The sequence below is a fragment of the Struthio camelus genome, chromosome 5, assembly GCF_040807025.1.
Source record: "Struthio camelus isolate bStrCam1 chromosome 5, bStrCam1.hap1, whole genome shotgun sequence".
In the NCBI taxonomy this organism is placed as follows: Eukaryota; Metazoa; Chordata; class Aves; order Struthioniformes; family Struthionidae; genus Struthio; species Struthio camelus.
The window spans coordinates 20,145,640-20,171,326 of NC_090946.1; the positions used below are offsets into that span (position 1 = coordinate 20,145,640).

The 25,687-nt window shown below is 43.9% G+C and overlaps 1 protein-coding gene across 5 annotated transcripts in view; it reads right to left on the reverse strand.

Annotated features, from left to right (window-relative positions):
* KCNC1 (potassium voltage-gated channel subfamily C member 1) overlaps nucleotides 1-25,190 on the reverse strand; it is a 107,075-nt gene extending 81,885 nt beyond the window's left edge. For 3 of the 5 annotated variants that reach the window (XM_068944902.1, XM_009669167.2, XM_068944900.1), the window contains exon 1: nucleotides 24,488-25,189. In XM_068944902.1, the coding sequence (XP_068801003.1) occupies nucleotides 24,488-25,057 (570 nt within the window). In that variant the 5' untranslated portion in view covers nucleotides 25,058-25,189. Of the gene's footprint in view, nucleotides 1-24,487 lie in introns of all 5 variants that reach the window. The other 2 variants (XM_068944903.1, XM_068944901.1) reach the window with 1 other exon arrangement.
* Between the last annotated feature and the right edge of the window lie 497 nt (nucleotides 25,191-25,687).

A 25,687-nucleotide genomic window follows, 5' to 3' on the forward strand; every position in this document is an offset into this window, starting at 1 on the left:
CTAGCATCCACAAGGTAGCGTGTTTCCGTGAGAGTGGATGCCTGGACTACGCGCTGAGTTCTTCACTCAAAATCAGGCCTTTGGAGAGACGAGCGGTTGGCCACGCTTCTCGTAGGGCACAGACTGGATGGCAGCACGTTGCCTTCAAGCACGGGGTTATCTAAAAATTCTGCATGTGGGGTCCAGATTTATCCCCCCCTAACTTTCAGCTGCCGATTGAAGACTAAGACAGCAGGAGAATGGAGATTATATGAAAGTGCTGAGAGACAGAGAAGCTACAGTGAGGAGAAATGAAGGCTCTGTTGCCACACAGCAGCTGTGTAGTTTTAATTGTTTAAGAGGAAGTTAATCCATAGGGGACATCTTAAGTGTGGCCTTTGGGACTTGGCTTTTTTCCTCATTTTTGCCCTCTCTCTGGGCAGCCCGCAGGCCCTGCTCAGATGGTGCGAGAGCTGCCCTGGGTGAGTGCAGGCTGTCCCTAGCGGAGCAGCCGTTGCCTTTCGAGGGGCGCATCCCTCCTCGCAGAGCAGCACTGGCTGCAACGTGCTTGCAGCTCTGCAGGAGCCCTGCGGGGACAGGCTGACATCCCTGAGAGCAATGACAAACAGCCAGAAGGTGACAGCAATAGCGCTTGCCTATTGTGAACGGAAATGCTAATAGCCAAAGAGCGGCACTGCCTAATAAGACTCCCCTGTGAAAGCGTTTTGAGGTCTACCTCCACTCTAAAATTGAAGTAATGTGATATAAAAGACTGTGCCGTACCCGCTAGAAAGGCAGCGGCAGCACCTCGTAGCCTGACTGCTGCAGGAGGAGCTAGAAACCTCCGTCACAGTGCCTGGGCTCACCGGCGCTGCAGCAGGGTGCCAAGCAAAGCTGGCTCGGCCGTGGTCAGATCTAACAGCAGAACAACTGGGATTTTCAAGCACAAAATCCTTGGGGTTTGTGCTGAGGTTCTTTGTTTCAGGCTGTGTAACCAGTACAGCAAGGGATGTCCATAAATAGCTCAATTTTGCTTCTACTGCAACAAATCTGTTGTTGACTCCAGCAGGATTTGGGCTGCAGAGTGGTTAGTGTGCGTTACGTGAACGTATTTCTGTTGGAGGTTTGGTATTGCTATTACCCTTCAGGTAAGAAAAGAATTTAAAGAGTGCTGTGACTATGGCAGCCTGGAGCCACTGTGTTAAGGAGAGAAAGGAATGACGGTGCTCCATTTTTAAGCAGCTAGTCCCATCTCCTAGCCAACACAAACACATTTCATAAAACATATGTGGACTGTGAGAAGCTGGTAGGAAACTAGTTCAGGAGTTTCCATCCTTGCATCTTGTTTGTCTTCCATTCTTCTGTTATTTTCATGACTAAACAAATTGATCCGGATGCCTTAGTTTGTACTCAATGAAACTTCAGTACTCAGCCGGGGATTCAGTACGCCAGAAGCAAGGCTTGGTGCTCAAGAAGTTGCTTCCATTTTGAGAACGTGTTTCTAGAGAAGTAGGGTGCGAGTAAATGTGGGTAGTGAAAGAAAAGGCACCAACCATTGCAGTCTTGATTTCTAAAGGCATTTCCTGAGTTATTTTAAATGTTTTGCTTATGGTTACTGAAATCTTAACTCTGAATATGGACTGCCTTTTTAAATGAAGGATATTAAGCCTGGTCCTTTTCATCTCTTTGTTTCAGTCGCTTTAAGTGCTAATACTTCTTTGGTGTCCTGTCCCGAGTTTGCTCCCTGAGATTAACACACATCGATTTCTTCCATGACAACAGCTATTACTTTTTTTTTTTTTTTAACCAGCTCTTGTCTTTCATTTCGCATCATTTTCTATATGTCTTGGCTTGCTAATATGTACGGATAACATTTCATACAACAGATAAAGCAATTGGTAAATGAACTGTACTTTTCTAGGCTGGAGTAAATGAGTTTTCCCTATGTGGGTAAAACCTACTTGATTTTTGTCCTAAATTAGAAGTAGCATTTACGCATTAGCAAAATATGGCATATAAAGTACGTCATATAGAACATTTACTCAGTGGTTACCAAAATATAAGTAATAAATATTGTAGACATTAAAAATTGTCTTCTAGAAAATGAGTGTAAGCTGAGTCAAAAAAAGTATGTACATAAAAAAGACCCGAAGGTAGCCTTTGTTTACATGCTAGCAATTTGCACTGATTTCTGTGCCACCACTTCTTTCCCTGTGCAGCCAGAGTCGTTACCACAGAAACGGCAACAACACATGGCACTGGGAGAGATAAAGCTCCTTCATTAAGAAAGACAATCCCTAGCATGCAAATTCTCTCCATTTTATCACTGTTTGAAGGGCGTAAAATGCTGGCTTGTCACCATCTTCTTGCAAATAACATTAATTCAGCCTTTGGTAGGGAAATACTTTTAGTTATACCCATTTGAACATGTTGGACAGTGCAGGTTTTGCTGAAATGTTGTCTTTGTGCCGCTGTTGGACTGGAAACAGACCCACAATATAGAGCTTGAATGGAGCATGGAAGAATTGGGACAGAATTAGCTGCCACCTCCAAATATTCTTCTGTGAATTAAGGAGAACTTGTTCTGCTTTTTCCACAGGAGCTACATAATACGCATTCGGAAACTGTTGTCCTTGTGCAGGTCACTGCTGAATAGAGGGTTTGAAACCGTTTGGACTCAGAGTTTCCATGAGAGTATTGGTAGAGGTGAAAAGGACTTAACTCATCCTTACCCATTCATTCCCTTAAGGCAGAGCAACAGATTGGCTGTGGACTAAAAATACACTAGATTCAGGGAATTTTTGGATGCAGAGGTTGTAGTCTCCATGGCAAGACAAGAATGGCGAAGGGCTCCCCTACCATCACTTTCCCTAGCCCCAGTTGTGCTTAAAGACTGGAGAAGCAAGTGGGCAAGAGAAGTTAACCAGATTGCTGAAGGCACTCCAGAGTGGGAAGAAGAATAAGGACATCCCTACTCCCTAAGGCCATACATCCCCTTAGCCGTTTTATGAAACCCTGTCTTTGGGCTTTGACTGAAAGCACATCAAGTAAGACTGGACTTTTTACAACACTGTGCAGCATCCAGCCGGTTCGCCTGCAATCTCCAAGCAGGAGCACTGGCCAGAGACAGAAACAAAAGCTTTCCAGGGCACTTATCATCAGCATTAGCGTGCAGGAGCCACTCTGCAGGAGCCTGTGTATATTCCCATTTGTGCTGCTGGCGCTTAGTGGCGTCCCTCATCTATTTCTAGCAAACAAGAGATACAAAATTTGCCTCAAAGACTCTGTCCGATTCCCACTCGCATGACACGGAGGACAGAGTTTTGACACTGAGCAAGGGTGGCCCCCAGTAAGCGTTGGCGCGTGCACGTGGCTGTTTGCTGATAGCACCAGTTTTGCTGCTGAGGTATAAGAGATTGTAGTTAAAATGCAGATAGTTTCAAAGGCTAGTACTCTTTCTTGTTACCCTAAGGTAGTGGGAAAGAAGGTTCCCACTGTCAGCGAGGAGAAGTGGCTATTCTCACCACAATCTCACTGTAATTATCCTATGTGATGCTGTCGCTCACTGGTTTAAGAAATGGCTTTGAGGTAGCTCACCATCTTTTTAGGAAAACATGTTAGTGGGTTGTATATGCCACCCTTGCCATGATAAACTTGCACGGACACCAGCAAGTTTAGGCAGAAGTGTACTCCCGAGCTGCTCTAGGCCTCTCTGTCTGTGTTGTTGTACAGCTTCCAATGAAGATGTTGCTATCAATCAGCCTGTCACCTACCTCACTACCCATTTCTATTAAATGATTTCACTATCAGCTAAAGATGAAGCACCCCAGTGAGTGGCATATTATAAGTGTCTAGAGAGATTAGATACAGAAATTAGATGGATAACATCCAGGATGCTGCGCTGGATCCATGAGCTCCTGGTACTGTGGTTGCCAATGCATACTGCTTCAGGCAGATAAAACCCGAGCAGCGCTTCTGCATTTGTTGCCCTCAACAGTGGTGGCAAACTGGAGGTGTGGAAAGTCAGCATCCTGAGAAATTCACAGCAACTATATGTAATGTAAAAGCAATGTGATATCTGACTCTTCTGTAGAAAGACTGTAGCACGTTATGCTACCCACTTTGATTTATCCTTTTTATCAGCTGCATTAGCAAGAACTAAACTGCACTCTAACCCCTTCTGTTTTCAGTTGCTTAAACCAGTGGCCTTTCAGACTAGTTTTCCTCACGAAGGTCCTTGCCAGAAGATGATTTAAACAATAATTACCAAAGTATCAATAAAATCTGGTCAGCCAAGAGATCTGAAAGCAGAAAGCTGACAAGGGCTAAGATGACAGCAGTCCTTCGGGAAAATATCCTTCTTCCTGGGAAAATTGGTTTTAATTTGATGGAACAGTGCTGGATTTAAAACTGGATTCATATGCATTGAAGTACTGTCTTAGTTTCTGTATTATTTTGATGGGAAAAATGTTCTGTTGAGAAAGAAGCACGGTATATAGGTGATAAAAAAAAAAATTATAGCTACAAGTAGGGAGGAATATCATGTAAATGCCTGTTTCCACTGCTCTTATCCTTTGGAAACAGGCAGCAGGGGCACAGGTTTGGGAGAATGCAAAGGGAAAACTGGAATAATAGGTGGACTGTGGTATAGGAGGTCAACTGCCTTACCTCAGATGGCTCTGCCTTCATGGTGTATGTTATACAACTATTTCAGGGATGCTTTAGAAATATTCAAAAAAGTGTAGGGATTGCTTAATTACTAATAAAAGGATATATCTATAAAAACGAATAGCTTGCTACTATCAGTTCACCTTTCCAGGAGCTGCTGACTGTCTGCAATGCAGCTGCTGTGCTGCTGAGCTACCTGAAAAATCCTGTCATACTGATAATTTCAGGCTGTTGGCAATAAAAACAGTAGCAGGCAAGGAGAGACTACAAAGGATGGGTTAAATCGCAGACTTCCTACCTCTTCAGTGTTCCTGGATAATAATCCACCTACGGTGACTCTACAGTGTGGGCAGAAAATGCCTACCTCTTTTAAAACATAATTTATGCACTCATTTGCCTTTTGAAAAGGATAGACACCAGCCATATAGAAGATTGCTCTGCTGCATTAGGGCTCAAAATTAGCCATCAAGATGTGTGACTGATGTGCAAGTTAATTTGCCAAGTCATAAATGTTACAAACAGACATTTGATTACAGTGTGTCTTTTTAAAGTATGCTTTTTGGCTATGTACCTTTGCAAATACTGGTTTTTCCAGTTGGTGCTAAAAGGACAAGGATACACATGTTGTTAAGCTGGCATAATGCAAAGTCTGCTATAAACTGATTGCCCAGGAGGATTTCTTTCCCTGTGGGCTGTGTGCTGCCAGGCAGTGTCTCCTGGGTGGTTCAAAGTGCCCTTGATTTGATCTGCAGTGAGCAGGGAGGAAGATGGCTGGGAGTTTCTTCTGTGGTGCACTGGTAGCATCTGAGGCGGCTTAAAATGTGAAGGAGGTTTAAAAGGAAGCTTTTTCCTTTAAATTTTTTTTTCTTATGAGAAAAAAGTTCCTCGGCTGGAACATGGAGGAGTTGATTGGTGAGGACTTTCTGCTTATGGGTGCTTTCTAAGTAAAATTCAGACCTAGAAAATTCTAGGATAGTTGCATAAGTATTGAAATTATGATATTACAAAAGCCTGAAAAGCATGCAATTGACTGGGGAACATATTTCTAATATAATTCCTATCTGACCTTTTTTTTTTGGTTGTGTTTTGAGTTTTCATTAACTTTGCATTAATTTTAATCAGTGAACGCTGGGGAGAAAAGGTTTTTCTTTTTGTTAGACTTCTAGCAGCTTTCCCTCTGTCCTCCATTTAGGAGACAAGTATTTCCTGGTACCTTCAAGAGATGCTCCAGGAAAGAATGAGGAGGCTATAGTTGACTCTTCCGATCTCTTGAATTAACACAACTGAGGTACAAGCAATTTCAGGCCATCTCTATGTGTCATAAGGAAACAACACTATGATAGATATGAGTTAGAATCGACTCTTCAAACCCAGTATGTTTTTTTGAGGAATACAGTGCCCTCTGAGAGTTATCAAAAGCACTTAGCCATTTTCTGTTTGCCTACAACAAAAATTACCAGACTATTATGGTGGAGGAGGTGCCTGTGAGCAGTTCTTGGGCTGTTCAAATACCTCCAACCCACTCTGTGCTCCATGTCCTAGTCTGAAGGTATTTTGTGAGATACTCTTATCTCCGCATCACGTGGGCAACTCTTCTATTGTCTGCCTCACTCCTTGAGTCTCAGGGGACATAACAAGGTTACTGCCTGTCCCCGCACACTGCAAGTGACTGAAGAGGTCCATATGTCCTCCTCCTGTGTCTGTCATGACTTCTTCGCCTTTCATACTGATTTATAATAGTGCCTCTGCCACTTCTGCCCGAATGTTTCCATGGGAAGCTATATGCTTATCTTCCATATGGGTCGGCTTACATTGTGTCTGAAGTCTCCTGATATAATGATGTTCCTGGAGATAGAGCCACCCCAGCTGAGAAACAGGTGACTGATCCCAGGATACTTTGTGCCTTTCTGTGATTGCTCAGGGAGCTTCAGTGTTTGTGAGCTTCAGCATACAGGTCATCTGCGCTGGCATCTTAACCTGCAGTGTGTTGGTCTTCTCAGAAGAGACCCACTTTGCTAAACGCAGCTCTCATATCGCACTTAGTCCACCTGCCCTGGGAAGGCAGGGTGTTTTCTGACAGCAGCCAAGATAATAATCAAGGACTCATTCTAGTGCCGCATCAGGGCTTTTTATAACTTGTTCTTTAAATTTGAAATCCCTGTTCAGGTGACATAGGTTATGGAGATGATGGGTTAACTCAAAATATTTTCTAGCTTTATGAGGTTCATGTAAACTGGAGCCAGTTTAAATGTAGAGGACGTGCAAGTCTGCTTGTGCTTTTATTTTGTATGCTTCACTGTAAAATATCCCACTCTTTTACTTGGGGATATATTATTCCATTTCTCAACTTTGTCTCTCATTACTCAATCAAATATTTAGTCGATTTGTCAATAATCTGTTATGCACATTCTAGTGAAATGGTTGTGTCTTTCTGTAGCTTTTCACCTAAGAGAGCAAAAAGAATCTTCTGAACTGTTAACTATTGTTTGCAAAGGTTTTGTTGATAAAATCTTAAATGTTCCTAAATTTTACCGACCTGAATCATGACGCTTTGCTTTCTCATTTCCTGTCAATCTTAGTGAAGAATGCTGAATAATCAGAATGAAGCAAAGATAAGATTGCCTTCTGATCCCTCTAGTTTATTTTGAGAAGAAGTTTAGTTCTTTCTGCTGTCAAAAATGTCCTTGCTTCACCTGCTTAAAGCAGCATGATATGGGAAATAAATGTTTTACTTAATAATTCATAGAACATTGCCTCCAAAGTACGGTGTGAACATTAACTAATTAGTCTCCGTAATACCCAGAAGAGGTAGATAAATAATGTTCTATTATCCTGATTATACAGATTGAAAAATCAATAGCGAGAGGTTGCGGCTTGTCGGAGGTCACATTCAAAGTCAGATCACGATTTGTTGCATTCCTGTGCTTCCCACATTAGACCGTGCTGCCTTTCTGTCTGCTACCTTACCTCTTCCCTGTTACTTCAGATCAATCAATATATCTGCCACTGAATCATAAAAATATATTAATATTCAAGTCCTCAGTGAACAGAATACATTGACAATCTACAAACTAAAACCAAACTGCAGGCAAGCTGCATCATTTCATTAGGCAGCATATATCCTCAATCAAAGATTACCTATTTATTCTAGACTTCCTTTTTAAGTGATATGATCAAACAAGGGCCAAAGGGTGACAATTGTCCCTGGATTTAGCATGCAGTGAGAATCACCCCTGGAATAATACCTGTGGGGACTGAGGCCGACACTTCCATGGCATCTTTCTGTCTGTCAGGCAGAGCAAGAGTATGTGGCACCCTCTCACTTCTGCAAGTGCCCTGTATTTATTAGGTCAGATTTTTTTCTCATGAAATCCCATTTAGTTTTGGATTGCAGCTGAAAAGAATTTGGGTATGTAGAGAAGGCCATAATTCTTGTGCAGGACTCCAGAGGAAAAAAAGTTCTGGCTAGGCTGAAATGGTAAGGTCTCTGTCCTAGAGCTCTTAAAGAGATGAAGCTGGCCTTTTTTTTTTTTGCCAAGCTCTTGTACCAGCCATGAGAGTGTTTGACCTTCACAGGCCACAGGAAAAACTGAGTGCGTCAGAACATGCTGCCCAAAATCCTCAAACGTCCTTAGAGCCAAGGCTTCTCCAGTGCAAGCTTTGGTGATAATACGTGAGGCTTTTTACTTTGGACCTTAACCCTTTTTTTCACTCACTGGCAACCTTGCAACAGCAAACTGTGCTCTTTTGACCACAAAATCTAATACTGCTAATTCCGTCTTCCTGGGCTCTGGTGAAGGCTGCTTTCTTGCTTGCAGCATACTCGGAATATACTGGCATATAGTTAACTTATTTGAATTATTCCGATCCGGTCATTCTCACCTTGCTGGAATAGGAGGGATTTGCTCTCAGTTGGCACAGTTAGAGACTTCCAGCTCTTGACAGCCTTGTTTCTCTACTGCTAGATAGGTGATTTACCCAGGAAAGGCATTGCCTTTCCTGGATCCCACCCCTAGCCTTCCCTAGTGGACACTGTTTTGAACTTCCCTCACCCAGCAGTGATTTGTTCTTCAAATTCTGAAGCCTCCTTCCTTTTCCTATTTAGTGTTGCTAAATCCTGCGCCAGTCATTTCCTTTCTCATTGTTTACACTAGAATCACTAATTTCCCTAGTTCTGCGTCCTTCTGATGTTTGATGATGATTGCAGTTCCTCTGCTGCATAGCGTCCTGTGGTCTGTGAGGAGGAGGTCAAGTCTCGAACTACGTTTGAAATTACTGTTGTTGTTTAAACACAAAATTGGTGCTGCAGCCTCTCCCTGAAAGGGGAGCAATCTGAAGGACAAGCAGATGCTGATCCTTCAAAGAGGAAGAAGTGTTTGGGGTCCAGAAAGGGCTATAGTGACACAGCGTCAGGTTGAGACTTGCGTGAAGAAAGATTCATGAGCAAGCTGTATCTTCCTCATCTACATGAAAACCTGTTTTTATTCTCACCTCATTAAAAAAAAAATCCAACCAACCAACCAAACAGTAAACCTGAAGCAAGCTGCAAGCTAAAGGATTACAAGCAAGAGATGTGCAGTGTTGTTTGGAAATAACTGAAAGCAACATATAAAAGCAACGTGGAAAAAGAGATCCCTTTTTCCATGGAAACATTAGATAAATGTTGTCTTATTTGTTCTGCAGATGTCAAACTGGTAAAGCTTTTTCCTCGTTCAAAGATTTTAGTAAAATTTTGTGCAGAAAATTCTTTCTATCCTTCTGTCACTCCCTCTTAGACTTAGCTATCTTATTTTCTTCTTTTTGAGTAACGTTTTACTTTTTTTTTCCTTAAATATGAGAAGAAAAGCAACTGATACTGAAAAAACATTTGGTTTTTTTTTTTTGAGGTTCATGGAGAAAAGGGAGAAACTTTGAGTATGCCAAAAAGCAAATGTATTTATAAGTATTTGACTAGCTCTCAATCTGAAACAGCAGAATACATGCAATGTTACTATTGAAACTCCAAAACCTGTTTCTTAGCCAAAAAGTCTGTGTATTGTGAGGAGGCTCCTTAAACATCATCTGCAAAGTTTCCAAAAACACGAAAAAAAAAATTCATCAACCTTTTCCCTCCCCCACAACCCTCTCAAAGGGCTGTATTTCACAGGCAAATAAGGCTTGGGAACAAACGTTGAAGAGGGGGTGGTGGTTTGTGAGAGGTTACTGCCTGTGACACTCGTCAGGAGACCTTTACTTTCAGATTGTCTGTTCCTATGTGCGTGTTTAAAAATCAGTCAGTGCCTCAGCATAAGGAGAAATCCAAAACAACTAGTGGTTTAATGTATTGATGAAGGTAGGTGTTTTTTCAGGAAAATGCCTGGACCCTAACCTGCAAGCCACTGGTGAGTTTTGTTAATTAGAAGAATTCATAATTTTGGCTAGTGAGTTGGCTTCAGAGAGTCTCTGTGGCCTGGAGGCATTTTAATAGCGGGACTGCCGTGAGTACTTGCCGTGAGCCCTTGCAGAAATCACGCAGCTTGGTAGCTTCGCGCCACCTTGACATTTTTCTTCGTTACAGCTAACATCATGTGTACAGCAGGTAGTGAATGAGAAGCTACTTTTTTCCATCCGTATCCAAATCTTTATCGATATGCCTCAAAGCATAGCTTTGGGTCTCTGGCTAAAAATGGTACCGGGCTTGAGAGCGTAGTTTCCATGTTATCAGCCATAAACTGTGGCTATTGTGATTTTCTGAATGTCTCCCTGAGCCCTTTGCCAGCTGTGTGCATTACAGCTCTTTTGGAGGGATCTTTAGACCAAACTTCTGCTGAATGTGGGCAGACTCGCCTACAGGTTTGCAGGAGGCCTCGGATTTTGCTCTTCTGCTCAAGTTGTCAAAGTCCAAGGCATCAAGGGATGCCACAACAGAATTTATTTTTACTGTAGCTTTGCAGTTCCGAGAACTCATGATCTGTCCACAGCTACCGCAAGTGGAAATCGCATCTGCTAGGCTGACACAGCTTAAAATAAGATCTGCATGGCTATTGGTGTGAACAGTCTGATCATATATCCTATGGCAAAAAAAGAGTCGATCCTAACGCGCCTGTCTAGGATCTCTGCTTAAATATATCGTAATTCTCACACGTGCAAACACCTGTATTTTACTTCTAAAGTAGGTTTAGAACCGTTGTGATAAAGACAGATTAGATGAAATTCCTTGCCGGTCTGTAGTAGACCTTGTTGCTGAAGTCAAGAGCCAGAGAGGTTTATGCTTGCAAGTAATCTCATAGAGGCTAAGAGGTTTGGTTGTTGTGTCCTTCTAGACAGACATACAGCTGCTGTGAAATTCTCCATGAAGGAAGGAAGGAGGAAAAGCACTTCACACTGGTGAGTATAAAAATGGTGCACAAATGATTAAAATAAAAGCCTAAGCCTGTGGATTCATATTTCTCCTGTGCAGTATTCCATAATTGTGTAGGCACAGGGGACAGAGTAGATGCCTGCTGTAGCCAGTTTTGAAGTCCTATCTGCTAACAGTTGTGTAACGTTAGTCACTGCATAATGGGACAAATGGCTGTATTTGCTCATGACAAAGCGCCCTACCTCCCAGCAGGATGAAAGTAAGTGCTTTCTGACCTCCCGAAATTCCTACCTGAGCAAGGTTACTGTCCCCTGTTTGCAAGAACCCAGCACAAGCTTTGGGGCTGTCCCCTCTTCCTTTGAATTTTCTGTCAAGGTGAGTTTCATCCTCATTGTCTTGAGTATGTTGGACTTAATATTGAATAACGGTTTAAAATTCTAATAATATTTTGTTTATATTTTGTCCTTTTTGTGGACAAAACCTTTCACAAATGGTTGAGACTCATAGACTCTTTGTGATGCAGGGAGGTGTCAGCAGTGGCTGTCTCGTTCTCAGATAATAGTCAATAGATGCACAAAGTTATCAAAACTGACGTTTCCAAAAGTTTTCAATCCTTAGCCTAGTTTAAGATCCTTTGGGAACGTCCTGAAGACAACGCCATCTACAGCTGTCATTGACTTGAAGGGGAGTTATGAAAATTCGGACCTGGTGCTGAAACTACGGTTGTGACCTTCTGCGTGAGATCACCATTTACGTGAAGGGGAATTTCACTACTGCAAGACCTCCGAGGGCTTAGTGAACCACTGACCTAGGAGTTAGCCTAATGTCTTAAAGCTGCTAGTGACTAGCTTGTATTCAAAGTGCTCTCCATTGTGGTAGCGTGCCTTTCGGATACCAACCACTGAGTCTTGAAAACACCATTCCACTTGTGAGAGAGGAGTTTAAAAAAAATTAATTTTAAAATAGGCTGAAATGATTTTCTTGTAGAAGATATGGGAAATAAGTAAGGGGCCTAGCAACACAGCTCCAAACTCCCAGGCTTTTTCCCACATTTCTTCTCTGAACTACAAACGAGGTGCCACAGTTCTCAGCAAGATTTCTCTTGCATCTACATTTGCCGTAGTTCCTCCTTTCTCTCTCTCTAATAATTTTAAGAGACAGGATGACAGAACGGGTTAGAAAAATATCTATAAATAATACCGTACGTAAAGAGGCATTGACCCAGTGAGTTTTAAAACTCATTCCTCGATTTGGTTCTATTTTTATAAACTTCATCTTTCTTGACACTGACAATGATTCATATAAATATTAAGTATTCATTTTTAGTCCACTGCACATAAGCGAGGCTAAGCTGTAGTGTTCTTTGGCGTTTTTACCCTCCAGGTCCTTATTTGGGCCACCCAGTGGAAGGAGGAATAGAGGTACTGAGTTCCTGAGTACTCTGCAATGCTGCCCTATGGTCCTACATTAGGTAGGATAGAAGTGGCATTTTTAGAAGTTTAACGGCATTCATATTTCAGTTTTTTTTTTTTTTAGCTTTTGCAGTATATAAAAATAAGACTTGTTACCCTGAATTAAAATCTCTTGTTCTTTATTCAGATCTGAAGGCTGTGGAATATAGTGTGATTTCTTATGGATGCCTTTTTGTTGTGTTGTGTTTATGGAGAACATCTCTATCATCATATTTATTCTTTTGCTATATCTTGTTTTTTTAATTACATCAATCTTTAAAATGGTTTATTTATTGTCCAGCTGTTACCTGCCTTAGAATATACAGCAAAGCTATTTAAACAATGAAAGAAAATATTTTTTCAGTGTTTGTTGCTTCTAAATTGTAATACAATAGTATTTCTCTTGTAGCAGGAGTAGATTTGATAACAGATGGTCAAACTGCAAAAATGCCTCTGCTTCATTAGAGCCCCTGGCAAGACTCCTGTAGAAGGGAAATTACAGTAGAGGGATATTTAACAATGTGTTCTGCATAGGTTCACTAAGTAAGATTTTGAACGAGTATTATGTGCAACACGAAGGCGGCGAATGTAATAGCTAGAACGTGTGTTGATCACTTCCGTGTGGTTTGTTTGCACCAGAACTAATGCATACCTGGTGTAAATGGGCCTAGTTTTACAAAGACTTGTTCTAGCGCTTTTCCAAGCTAAGTTAGCCTGGCAATAGTTTAACTGAGATCGTGTTCCTTTAATAGCGGTAATGCAGTTGGTAATATTAAAAAGTAATAAAATGCAAGTGATCAATTGCCATTTAAATGAAAAGAATGTTTACGTTAAAATATGGATGAAAAGGCAGCCTGTGTGTGTGTCGTGGCGCGTCTGAGAAGTGACAGACTGACGACAGCCCTGGGAAACACAGGCCTTTTCAGAACAAATGATGCGGCGTGTCCTTATGCTGACCTGGGAGCTCACTTTCCAGGTGGACGGAACTGTCCACGTCTTAGGGATGAAAAAGGTCTTTCTCCTTCCACTAAGATGATACTTTTCATGTGTTTTGTACATTCCTTCTCCGTAGGGGCAGTACCCAGATCACTAAATCGCTGCGCATGGCTCACCTTGGGGTCAACCAGATGGCGAGGACATTTATTCGTTTCCTAACAGGTATTTGCTTTGAACTAGTGCGTGATAGAACATAAAAATAATACATATGCAAAACTGTAAGTTACGCTGTCTCTGAACGTTTCACTACCTATATCTGTTTTCTGATATTAATCTTGCTGAAGTCAGTAAGAATTATCACATAGGAACAGCTTTGTAGCTCCATGTTGTTGGAACACGCTGCTTTGCCTCAAATTCAATATATTGTTTTGAGAATTCCTCATGCCATGCAAACTGGATCCACTTTACTAACTGCCTGGATTGTGCAGTTGTCTGAAGTTGGGAAATCTTTTGAGCGGAGACAGATGAAAGTTTGCAGCCTTGGAGCTGGAAGAAGATATTAAACCTGAAATGTCACATTCTGTGCAAATACTATAGCCACGGCATTACCAGGGCTTTGCTATAAGGCAGCAGCCAACAATACTAAGGCAGTTCTGGGCACAAACAGAAACAATACTGTAGGCACTGGGAAATTTTAATATGCCCTTTAAAAATGGCATCTGCAGAGTTAGCATTTTGGGAACTGTATGTTTGAACTCGCATGGCTGCAGCCTTTCGTGAATCTGGCTTTAAAAGATTTCAGGAACTGCATGCCACGTTCCCATGCCGCAGGGAGCGATGGAGAGATGGTGGTTCCTGGGCAGAGCTCGTGCTCACCCCGCACCTTTCGAAGAAGCATAGCTTTGGGTGGTCTCCTCCGCCAGTCCAGGTCAGCTTGGGAAACACTGTAGCTAAGTATAGCATCAATTTTTCCCATGGCTGCTTACTGCTCACTTGCTGTTTTACACCAATAGCATCTAGAGGTCTCGACGGACTATGACCCTGTTGGGCTAATTACTGCAGCAAACACATAGCAAGAGGGAGCCAAAGAATGCAGAGCAAGTAAACTGAGAAAACTGATTTCCCCATTTTAAAAATGAGGTACTAAGATTAAATGTCTTGTACGATTCCACACAGTGTAAAATTCATGAAAGAAATAAGAAGGGCTGAGGCATAGCCAAATGATGTGGCTTAGTGAGTTAATGTAATACATTGCTTGTGTGTTTATACCCCAGTGCAAACGTTCGTTTGCTGAGCTGTACTAACAGGGCCTTCCTTCGTACTGGTGGCGCGCTGTAGATGCTAGCTGCAGCCACTGAGAGGTTGCTTTGGAGCTAACATTTGCAAGCAAGTAGGGCACACAAATAATTACTTTTGTCAGACCTGCTAATAAATGCCCACTTGATCAGCTGTATTAATTCAGTTGCTTGCAACAATCATCTGTCCAAATCTCAGCCCTTTTTTTGCCCCCCCCCCCCTTTTTTTTTTTTTTTTTTTTTTGCTCTGTAGGAAATTCAGGCCTGTGTGTAGGCCTGGGCGTATTTGTGTTGGAAGTGACAGCCTTAAAGCCCCATGTCTGGACAGTTGTGCCTGAATGCTAAAGATCATCTGATACGAACAAAAGTTTTCCCTGTTGTCCTAGCCACAGTATCCTCTCAGGACACTAAATGTGCTGTCTTAGGCGTTGCTCTAGCTGATGATAGCACGTGTGAAGATTAATTTATGCTTTGGAGTTGAAGGCGCTGTAGAATGGCTACAGATTTTCAAACTTTCCTTTGCCTTTAGTCCATGCCACTGACATTTGCAAGTAAAATGAGCTTCTCTTTTTAGTGGAGCAGATTTTCCAAATGATGTTTTCTCTAGAACAGGGAATGCACTTTTGTGGTATTGATTTCCTGCTGCTTAGACATAACCAACATTTCAAGTAATCTATACAGGTTTAAAATTTACATTACGTCTTTTTAATAAAATCGCTAGCACCTTTGGGACTTTTTGGCAGAATAAACATTGGAAGTTTAATCAGCTGGACACTGAATATCAATATTGCTCAAACAAAATTCAGGTAAAAGTTATATACTAAAAAAAATTTTAAACATCAGCAATTGAAACAGTATGGGACCGGTTGAGTTGTCATAGCGTCGTTAGGCTGTTCTTGGTTTGTCCTTCCAAGTGCTTTACCTAAAAAGCTCGAGTTAAAATCAGTTTTGCAGTATTCAGGACACGTTCCCAAGAAGTGCTAAGAGGTACCGTCAGTAGTTTTCTTGCAAAACTCCACGCTATAAGCAGTGGGGAGATCCATGTTAAAAAAAGAAACAAGAACAGCACAGTGTGGCTGGTATGCTGTTGTTTTGTTTGCAGAGTAGAGATCAGAGGCTGCTGTGAAGACAAGCCCACGTGCATTTAGTGGTGCGGGAATTACACAATTGGCCTTGTCCTGAAAAATTATGCCAGAAGTTGGGTCTGTGTGGGTCTCTGGCTAGATCCCATTAAAATCGGTGGTAGTTATGGCAATGGCTTCAGGTGGGGTGGGATTTTACTTAAGGTCTCTTAACACCTTGCCTGTGTCCTTCTGTACTGCAAGATGTGACCTCCACTGGAGGTTGAAGGTGTTCAGCGTTTTTCAGGGTTGGTCCCTATATGTTTTCCTGAAGCCTGCTATCAAATCAGAAGTGTTCTCACTGCAGCTTGTCTTTTAATTTATAAATGGGTAAATCGCAAAAGCAGCCTCTACCACCTATGCATGTCAATTGATCTGGTGTAACAACGTGCAAGAATCCAAAGTGAAAACTAGAATAGGGTTAGTTAGTGGAATTAATTTTCAAAGTGAAATGTGCAGCTGAGTATCTGATGCCTGTCAAATGATAAGCAACCTGAATTGACTAGGTCTTTCTGTATTTAAATAGAGGAATGCAGGTAATGTTTTAAATGTGTTTTTTGGAGGACAAAGGTGGGGGAGATCGAGGGCAGCAACAGGGATTGTGCTGCAGCTGAAACAAGGAGCTGTTACTCTCTTGGGGTATTTCTTTGCACATTTTGAATTTTTTTGTGAATGCCGAGTGGCTGATCCAGGAAATTAAGTAAAGATGATGTGTTTTGTCTGGTTGTACAGACCAGAATGCCCGGTCTAACTCCTCCTTGTCTCTGGGAAATTACAAGACTCGGTAGGACTAGGTTTTGCCTTTGTCGTTCAAAAACAAATAGTCCAGCTTCCTGGTTTTTCAAAGGGACGTTCTTTCCCAGCTTCTCAAATAGAAGTCCAGCGGCATATTGTAAACCGTGGCACGCTGTCTCAGTACCACGATGGTCTTGACGGAACCTTTTCTCGACGTAAATCTGACGGCACCAAGATTTACTGCTGCTCCTGAAGTATCAACATAATTACATAAGCGCGTGCCAGCCCCGCGTGCCTGCGCTCGGCGAACGGGTGCAGCGCTCGCAGGGCTGCCTGTCCGCACTGCACTGAAACCGGAGATTTATTGCATTTGCAAAGGGCCATTACAGTGCGATTTTAACTTACTGTCATTAAAGGGTCTTACATCATAAGCCATCACTGTAAAAAGCCTTGGACTGAGATTTATTCTTAATTTTTACAGTGTGATTTATTAGAGCCCCTGTTATATCTTATAAATCATATCTGAAGGAAAGGAAAATCAATTAGGGCCTGGCCCTTTCACCTTTACTCCTGGCGGAGAGTACCTTGTTCGCAGACGGATGGGAACGGGGATATTCCTGGAGTAAGCTATCACTACAAGAGTAGGAGGGAAGACAGCAAAATCTGGGTCCTTGCTGGGCACAGCCGAGAGAGGTAAAAATTATTCTAGAAATGACAGCATTCAGTTTATATTTGGGGGGAGGGGGAGGTTCTCCACAGATTCACAGATTTCTCTGATTTCATCCGCTCCCAACACTCTGCCTCCTGGGTACCACTTGGAGTGAATCATATATTTATATAATCCAATATTCAGTAGGGAAAGCCAAGTCAGCCTTCTAATACTGTTCTTCCCTCAGATCAAATCCAGCATATAGTAACTGAGAAGCTAATTCTCATGCAGTTGCAAAGATCTCAAAATGGCTGCTCCGTTACTGCTGTCCCTCAAGAACGCACAGAAATTTCAGAAAATCAAGCCCTATGCAGAGGAGAAGCTCTGCTTTGCCACTTGCATTTGCATGAGAAAGGATTACTTGCTTGCTTGTCAATTAGGGCCCATTTTTTTCAGTCTGAATGCCCCCGCTTGCCCTTTTTATTTATGAAATACAGCGCTTGGATATGATTTGGCTGGACGTTAATTGAAGACACGTGGCCCGAAGGAGGGGGGGATTCTGTAGTCTTTCGCAGTGAAAAATGCCAGTAAGATCAGGAAGAGCTTTGTCAGTGTTAGAGCTCTGGGTGTCCTGATGCAATGTGCTAACGCTTCTAATGTCTTTAAATGATTATGAAAAGATATAGTTGAATATGTTCCTAATAAGTGGCTAAGATCTATTACACATCAATGCTTCTGAATGGAGATAGACAATGTATCTATGCAAAAAGCAGCAGACGGCAAGTGATCTGTTGTCCCGAGCCGTACTGCAGGAAAATTCATTTCTCCTTGAAGTTGATGATGGTTTTGGCACTGAATTTCAATAACAGTAAGACTGGGCCCTCCGTTGCTGATTTGCTACCATCTCTCCTAATGCTAAAAGAAAGGCAATCTGTATAGGCTTTGTCACTAAAGTAGTACCATAAATATACACAGCTCGGTAACGTATTTATAAAATGAAGAATGAATACCCTTGAATATCAGGCTGCACAAAGGAAAGCAAACAAGATGGAAAAATAATTTTCCTAGGTGTAGTCTAACATGTCAGATTTTTGTGAGTAGTTCTAAAATAGAAATATTATAATTGACCCATGGATCTTTTTATCCTTTGTCTCATGATACACCAACACAGAATATCAGTATTTTGTTGCCTTTTTTTTTCTCCTAACCAGAACTAACATAGCAAATGTCAGGAGAAGGACGAAGAAAATAAAAGACGGCACGTAAGGATGGATTAAAAAGAGCAGAGACCAAATATCACCGAAAGCAGTCGCTAAATTCATAGGGATATCAGTGGCACCAAGGTTACATTTTTAGAAGTATTTTGGGATGGCTTAATTTTGAAGTCCTTCCTCATATGGAAATCCCACTCAGCTTTGTAGGAGGTGGTGCTGATAGAAAGGCATATATATGCAGATGATTGTATGATCCATACGATCACAGCCTTGGCTAAATCAAGTAAATTTTGTAACCTAGAAACATTTAAGTAAGATAGAAGATATATGAAAGTGGCAACAGATGCTGTTCTTTTTTAAGGTTTTAGAATAATAGAAATAAAATTGGAAATAGGCAAATGGATTAAAAAAACCCTTCCTTGAATTGGAACTGCTGACTCTGTACTAGCTAACCGTACTGATTCATCAGTGTGGATAGCGCCCATCCATCCAACCCCTTGCAAGGTTGTGCCTTTAATAAATTGGTGAGATTTTCTGGGCAGACATCATGTCTTCATGTATGTTTTTGAAGTACCCATACCAATGAAGTCACGATTCTGCATGGCTTCTATGATCGGTTTTGTTTTGCTTTCTTAAAATTAATTGTTTTGAAGTCAGCGAGACAATTCACACGAGTTATTTGTGAGTGTGCCTGTGCTGTCTTGGTTAACTCGACAGGGACTGAACGTGGCACTTGGTGTTGAGCGGCCAGAGCTTTCTAGCTGTGACTGTAGAGGACCCTGGACAGGATGCAGAGGAGACCATAACGTGCTTAATAATGGGTTATATAAAGATTTGCAGTAACATGCCCCTCGATGGGAAAAAATAGGAATAAGATGAGATTTCCGGGACTATATGAAGAACAAATGACGGAATGGTGGTTAATAAAAATCTATCAGCCATTTCCATTGTAATTCCATTATACTACAAGTACAAGGAAAACTTCTTTTAATGTGGAAAGGTTCCAATTTTTCCAAAGCTGTAGCGCAGCATGCAGTTACAGTCAGGCTGCGTAGTTAATTGGCAAAGTATATGGCAAGAATTGCTGCAACATGCTCCGGGGAGGATTAGACATGCCTCTGCAGGGGAGGCCGTGCAGAAAGGTCTGGGGGGAGAACAGCTCAGTGAGGGCCCTCCATGGGCTCCCGGTGCAGGGAGGAGGAGAGCTTGGGGCGGCTGTCCTCCTGAAGCTCTTTGCATCCCCCTTCCTCTTTCTGCTCGCCCATGCACACTGGGGCAGCCCTTGGAAGCTCCTGGCCAGGGAGCACTCCTGCAGAAGCAGCTTTCTTTGTGCAGGGTAACGCGCATCTCTTCCCGCTCCCCTGGACCTCCCCTGCTCCCTGAGCTTAGCTGTACTGGGCCAGGCTAAAAGATGAACAGATATCTCCCCAGCCTCCAAGCCCTGAGACAGTATGGTTATTGAGGAACTGTGATCCCCTAAGCCTTCTCGTACCCACGGCATGTCGTTTATATAGAGAAAAATTAGCTTAAATGAATAGACCCAGGTTGAAATGCTCTTGAATGGACAAAGAAAGGCAGGAAGAAATCTCAGGAGAGTGCTTCTCTCTCATCTCTTCCGCACTATCCTTTTTGCTGTCGTCTTCTTAGTGTAGGAAATTCATCTTCCAAAAATCACCTACTGCAGAAAGCAGATCCTTGGGTAGGATGAGAGGGACGAAGAGGTGGGAAGGGCGAGCAGGAGCTTTGCCACAAGCCTTTCCTCTCCCAGATGGGAGCTGGATAGCAGCTGCCAGCCTGGGAAGCCAAACTATTGAGGACTTGCCATAGGACGCCAACCAGCTTTTATTTAAAAGCTGTAGTAAATGTTTATTTGGAAGTACTGCAGAAGCTTTCCTTAGGGTTCATTAACGAGGTTGAACTGTCCAGTTTGAACGGGAGCGCTCGCACAGCGTGTGGGGTGAAAGCTCCAGGTTCCCAACCACTGCCCAGCCCAGCAACGGAGAACTAAAACACACTCCACCGGGGAGGCGGAGAAGGAAGGGGGCAAGGACGTTAGCTACCTGCTGGCCAGATGCCCCAGGACGTCACTGGGAATTTTGTTTGGGTAGGAACAGCAGGGTCAGATGTGTTAGAGGGCTAAAGGAGACAGGATGCTAAGAAAAGGTTTCTCACATGGTTGTGGTTTGAGTGGCCTGTAATGCCTAATGAGCGCAGGAGCAGGCGCTTTTTATTAACTATCACAACCTAATTCTCAGATAAGCTGCCTTAGTGTGTCTGAATAACTCTCTGTGTAACTCTCTTTTCCCCTTCAAATTTACTTATGAAAAACAAATTTACAAAGCTGCCTAAAGATGCAAAGCAGTTCTAATAAGCTTTAGAAAAATGTCTTCCTGATCTAGGTGCCCGATACTCATTGACATCTGGTGATATATAACTGCCTGATTAGATGCTCTTGAAAATTCGCCTGGCTGCGTGTCCGTCTACATATGCAAACAGTATCTTTGTAAATGTGGTCTTTCTACTTTTGCTACTCTGTTCAAGCCTCCAGGTACCAGGCTTTGCCTCTGCTACCCAAGTGTGGCTTCCCAAAGTTATGGAGAAGTGCAGCACCCATTTATCTTATGAAGGTAGGTGTCTAATCTGTGATTTCAAACATAGTAAGCTACCTTTTCTTCTTACAGATTTAGAAGACAATGCAATTTTTAAAAATGTTTGATCTTTTCAGAAAGAACTACCTTATTTAAGAAAATTTTATTTAGAAAATGAGAATTTAATTAAACTCAGCCTTTTTTTTTTTTTTTTAAAGCAAGAAACCGCTGAGTATGTTGCGCTTAAAGACAAACTATTACTGACTGGGAACGTATGCTTTACCAAAGTAAGTTAAGAAGTAGACAAAAATTTGCAGAGTTAGCTGATTTTGCCTGCAATACATAAATGTCTTCCCATTCTCCCTTGGCCATCTACAATGAGACCACATATAATTTAGTACGGATTAGGTGATGAAATCGAATGTTGATACAAATACTGAATTTCGTAAAACATAGGGATTACAGTCAGTTTCCAAGCTATGAATATCTTGACGTGAGATGCTGGTGAAGCAAGATAGTCAAATGTGCCTGTATTTGTAAACAGTATTTGTCAAAACACTCCAAAAAAAGAGCAGATTTGAAAAAATGCTGATATTTCCATAGATAGTTCCTAAAAGTTGACTGAATTATTTTACCAGCTAGTCCAGGATTTAAATGGCTTTATTTAACTACGCAGGTTTTCATTTCATCTTTACATTCACATATGGGTTTTTTTACTTGCCCAAGTATAACAGTATAACAATTATGTAAATTAATGCTTCTACTAAGATGTTACTTTGACATACATATTGGTGCCATAAGTAAACACCAAACATGTATATAATAATCACAGTTAGCAGACATCTCAGATCCAATTGGGATGATACAGTTTTGTGATGTAATTTTTTTGACAAATGGCAATGTGAATTTAAATTTTTGCATGACTGAAATACAGGAAGTAATTGAAAGTTGTGCGCATGATTAGAAACAAGATAACAGCGTTATTTGTTGCCTGACTGTACTTTACTAATGATTGCTTTATTATACCATTTCCTTGTTAACGATGCTATCAATTATTTTGCTTCAAATTAGCTATTGCGAGTTTGAGGTCTTTTTGCCACGTCTGTCATTAGGTTCCAGAAACATAAATCAAACTCCTACCTTTTTTTACATCCATACCTCTAACATATGGCTTTTATTAGAAAATGTTAAGTGTCTTAATGTCTTCTTAATGGACAGCGTGTGCATGTGTTGATGATGAAAGCCATCTTCCTTCATGCAAAATATTAATGCCTATGGCCTATGTCTCCATAGATACAAGTTAAAGAATGATATTTTAACCCATGAAATATTCAGTATACACTTCAGCTCTGCCTAGAGTTCATATTTCTCTAGTTCAACAGTCCTTTAAGGAAAGAGCAAGTTAGAAGTAAATCAGGGGTTTAATCGCATCAGGTATGCGCGTATAAGGGTGAATAAACTGGATAACAACACTGGAATAAACAAATCACTTCATAAAATGTCTATTCCTAAATGGAAATGCCCATACAGAGGTAGAAAATGAAATTTATATCCTGCTAGAATTCCAGCTTGTACATCACAGAGACTCTTACTATTGTCTATACCTTTTGTCCTCCAACCTAAAACACAGAAACTCTTCCAGGAAAAAGGGTGTTTTAGCCTCTTCTCTGTTTGTATCCTTTTCACTGGGACAGCATTACCTATTTGGCTTTTGGACCATTCCACAAAATCTTGGGCAAGCACACTGCTTTGACTTGAGATGTGTTTTACCAACAGATTCCTGGCCACCAGAGAGATGTGCTATTCAAATTGACGCCTGTTAACGTTGGGCTTGACTAAAGGAAGCTAACTGAACCTTTTGAAGGATACCCACCCTCCGGCCTTCCCTCTCCATTTCCATGTTCCCTTGGCAGGATCCCTTTCAAGGATTTGAAAGCTGCAGTTCAACAGCATCATCCTTTCATGTTGCGGTAAATATTTTATTATTCCTTTATCCTCTATGCTGTTTAAAGGAATTCATTTAAAATATTAACTCCTTTGTTCAGGGAGGAAGTTTCCAAAGGGTAGGCAAACGCGAATCTTTAGAAATGCACCAAGAAATGACTCCAGGCTCTGCTCCAGCTTTCCTCATTCATTCAGCCTGCAGCCCTGGCAGCTGCCTGCTGGAGATCTCTGCTCAGCCTGAAAGCCTCCCGTCGCCACTACTCCACCGCCCGTTCGCGCGCAGACCTGCTCCGCGGGTCCTCGCTCCCCTCCCTCCATCCAATTTGCTCCTTAATCTGATCTCACTCCTTTGATCCCCATCAGCGACACGGATCAGCGTTCCCCACCTGAGTACCACTCATCCCTGCTGAGGGCTGCCAGCAATTACACCTTAACAAAGGTACCTCTGAGAGAGGAGTAACACTTATCCAAAGCAATTGCTTTGTGAAGGCACTATCCTTCATCTAGTTTTCCTGCTTGCCAAAACAGATACCTTGTGGGGTGAATCCTGCTGCAACGCCTGAAGTAAATGTTTACTTTTGACTAGAAAAGCAGAATCAGGCCCTAAATTAACACAAGGAGCTGTAGTTATCCTCGTGCGTGACAGCATCAAAGGTACCGACTTAGAGCCGGCTGCCCGTTTAAGACCACGCTCGTACACAGCGATGCTGCGAACTGCACCGGTGTGCGTTCCCTTCCCGAAATGACTGCAGACACCGGGCGGGGGGGAGGAGTTGTCCTTCAGCAGCCAGGCAAGTCGCCTGTCAAACACAGTGTCCCTTCTACATGAATGAACCCTCTCCTCTGATTAATACTTTGCCTTTCCCACAGGGGAACAGAAAGACTGGGCAGGTAAGTGAGAGCAACTGAATTACCCGTTCGCAGAGAAGCATGATCAGAAATGTTTAACATGGCACATACGGGGAAAGCAAAGGGGACAGACTCCCCTTCTGGTCCTGGCTAAGAAACTCTCCAAATACCCTGCTCCTGCTGGGACTGCCTGCTCCCGGGATTATTTTCCCCCCTCGTAAAGGGGAGAGAGCAGTTAGACCACAAGAGGCCTGGAGAAGGTGCTCTCCTTGCTAGGGTATAACCGACTTGAAACTGATGCACAGAGGGAGCGGGAGGTAGTGCTCGTTCCTCTGTGAGTTACCTGGACCCCTTCTGCCACCAACGTGCCTGGTCTGGGAACGGGGCCCTGCGCTGGGTTTTTAGGAGCCCATGCGTGGCAGCCCCTAGGGGAGAGAGGGTCCCCGGAAGCCCCTGTACGAGTGCGTGAGCCTGTGCCTGGGTGCTCACCCACGGGTCCGTGCCCCACGCGCGGGGCCCTGCTCGGGAGCGCAGCCCCGCGCTCCAGGACCCCTTCTAGACCTGCGTGCCCGGAGCCCACGCACGCTTGCGTGTGGCCCTACGCATGGATACCTGCTCTACCGCGAACGTGGAGGTGAAGCTGATGCTGCTGGGAGGAAGCTGGACAGCAGGGAGGTACGAGCGGGTTGGCGATGAGGGTGCTGATTGCACGGCTTACCCTTGCATATCTGGAGGAGTAGGGATCCTCAAAGAGCGCCCAGATGCGGGGCTGCCACCTTCTCCAGAAGCCCCCGGACCTGCCATCTGGGGAGTCACTAAGTGCTAGGCGTTTTGTCATCTCCAGCTCCTCTTCGCCGTCGCCAGAGTCTCCGGTGCCATCTATGTCTCCGTCCTCGGCACTGCTATCCAGGGGCGCCCCGCCGAAGCTGTCCAGTGCCTCTTCGGCGTCACGGTGCTGCCGGTAGGTCATCCAGCAGCAGGGCTCCACATCGGTCTCATCGATGCCCCAGAAGGCCAGCTCCTCCTCATACAAGGGGCCGCACACGTCGGCGGGGCAGTGCAGCTTGCCCGTGCGGTAGTAATTCAGGATGTGGGCAAAGACGCCCGGGTGGCGGTCGAAGAAGAACTCGTCCGTGCGAGGGTCATAGTCGAAGTGGCTGTGGGCATCGGGCTCGGCGATCCAGGCCAGGCGGGTGCCGGGCAGCGTGCGCAGGGTGCTGCGGTAGGTCTGGTGCCTAGTGCCTCCCACGTTGATCACGATGCGGTCGCTCTCGTCGCCCTGGCCCATCTCGCCGCCTTATCAGGCATGTCGCAGACTCATGCGGGCGAGCGCGGCGGCGGTGGCGGCGGCAGCGGTGGCGGGGGGCCCCCCCCCCGGCGTGCCAAAAAGGAGGCAAAAAAAAAGAAAGAAAAAAAAAAAAAAAAGGGGGAAGGGGTGGGGGAAGGAGAAAAACCCAGCGGGCTCCGCCGGCCCCGGGCGCGGCCCCGCGGGCGCTGCCCTCCGCCGCGGCCCCGGCACCAGGAGCCGCGGGGGCGCCGGGCGCGGCGGCGGTGCTGAAGGGACAGCGCTGCGCTGCGCCGCGCTCGGGCTCGGGCCGCTCCGGCTCCTCCCGCGCTGCCGCTGCCGGCGGCCGGGACCCGGCGGCGCCGCCGCTGCCGCTGCTCCTGCCGCCGCCGCCGCCGCCGCGCGGCTCCCTCCGCCCCGGCAGCGCCGCGCAGGCGCCGCCCGCCGCGCCGCGCCCGCCCGGCCCTAGCGCCGCCCGCGCCCGCGAGTCTCCCGGGGTGGGGAGGCGGGTGGGGGGGGGACAGCAGCGGGCTGTGGCGGGGGAACGGCTTGGCCTTCCCAGTCCCGCGGCCGTCTTTCTCTCCGCCTCGCCGCTAGCCTCGCTCGCCTCCGCCGGCGCGGGGCTTTAGCGCC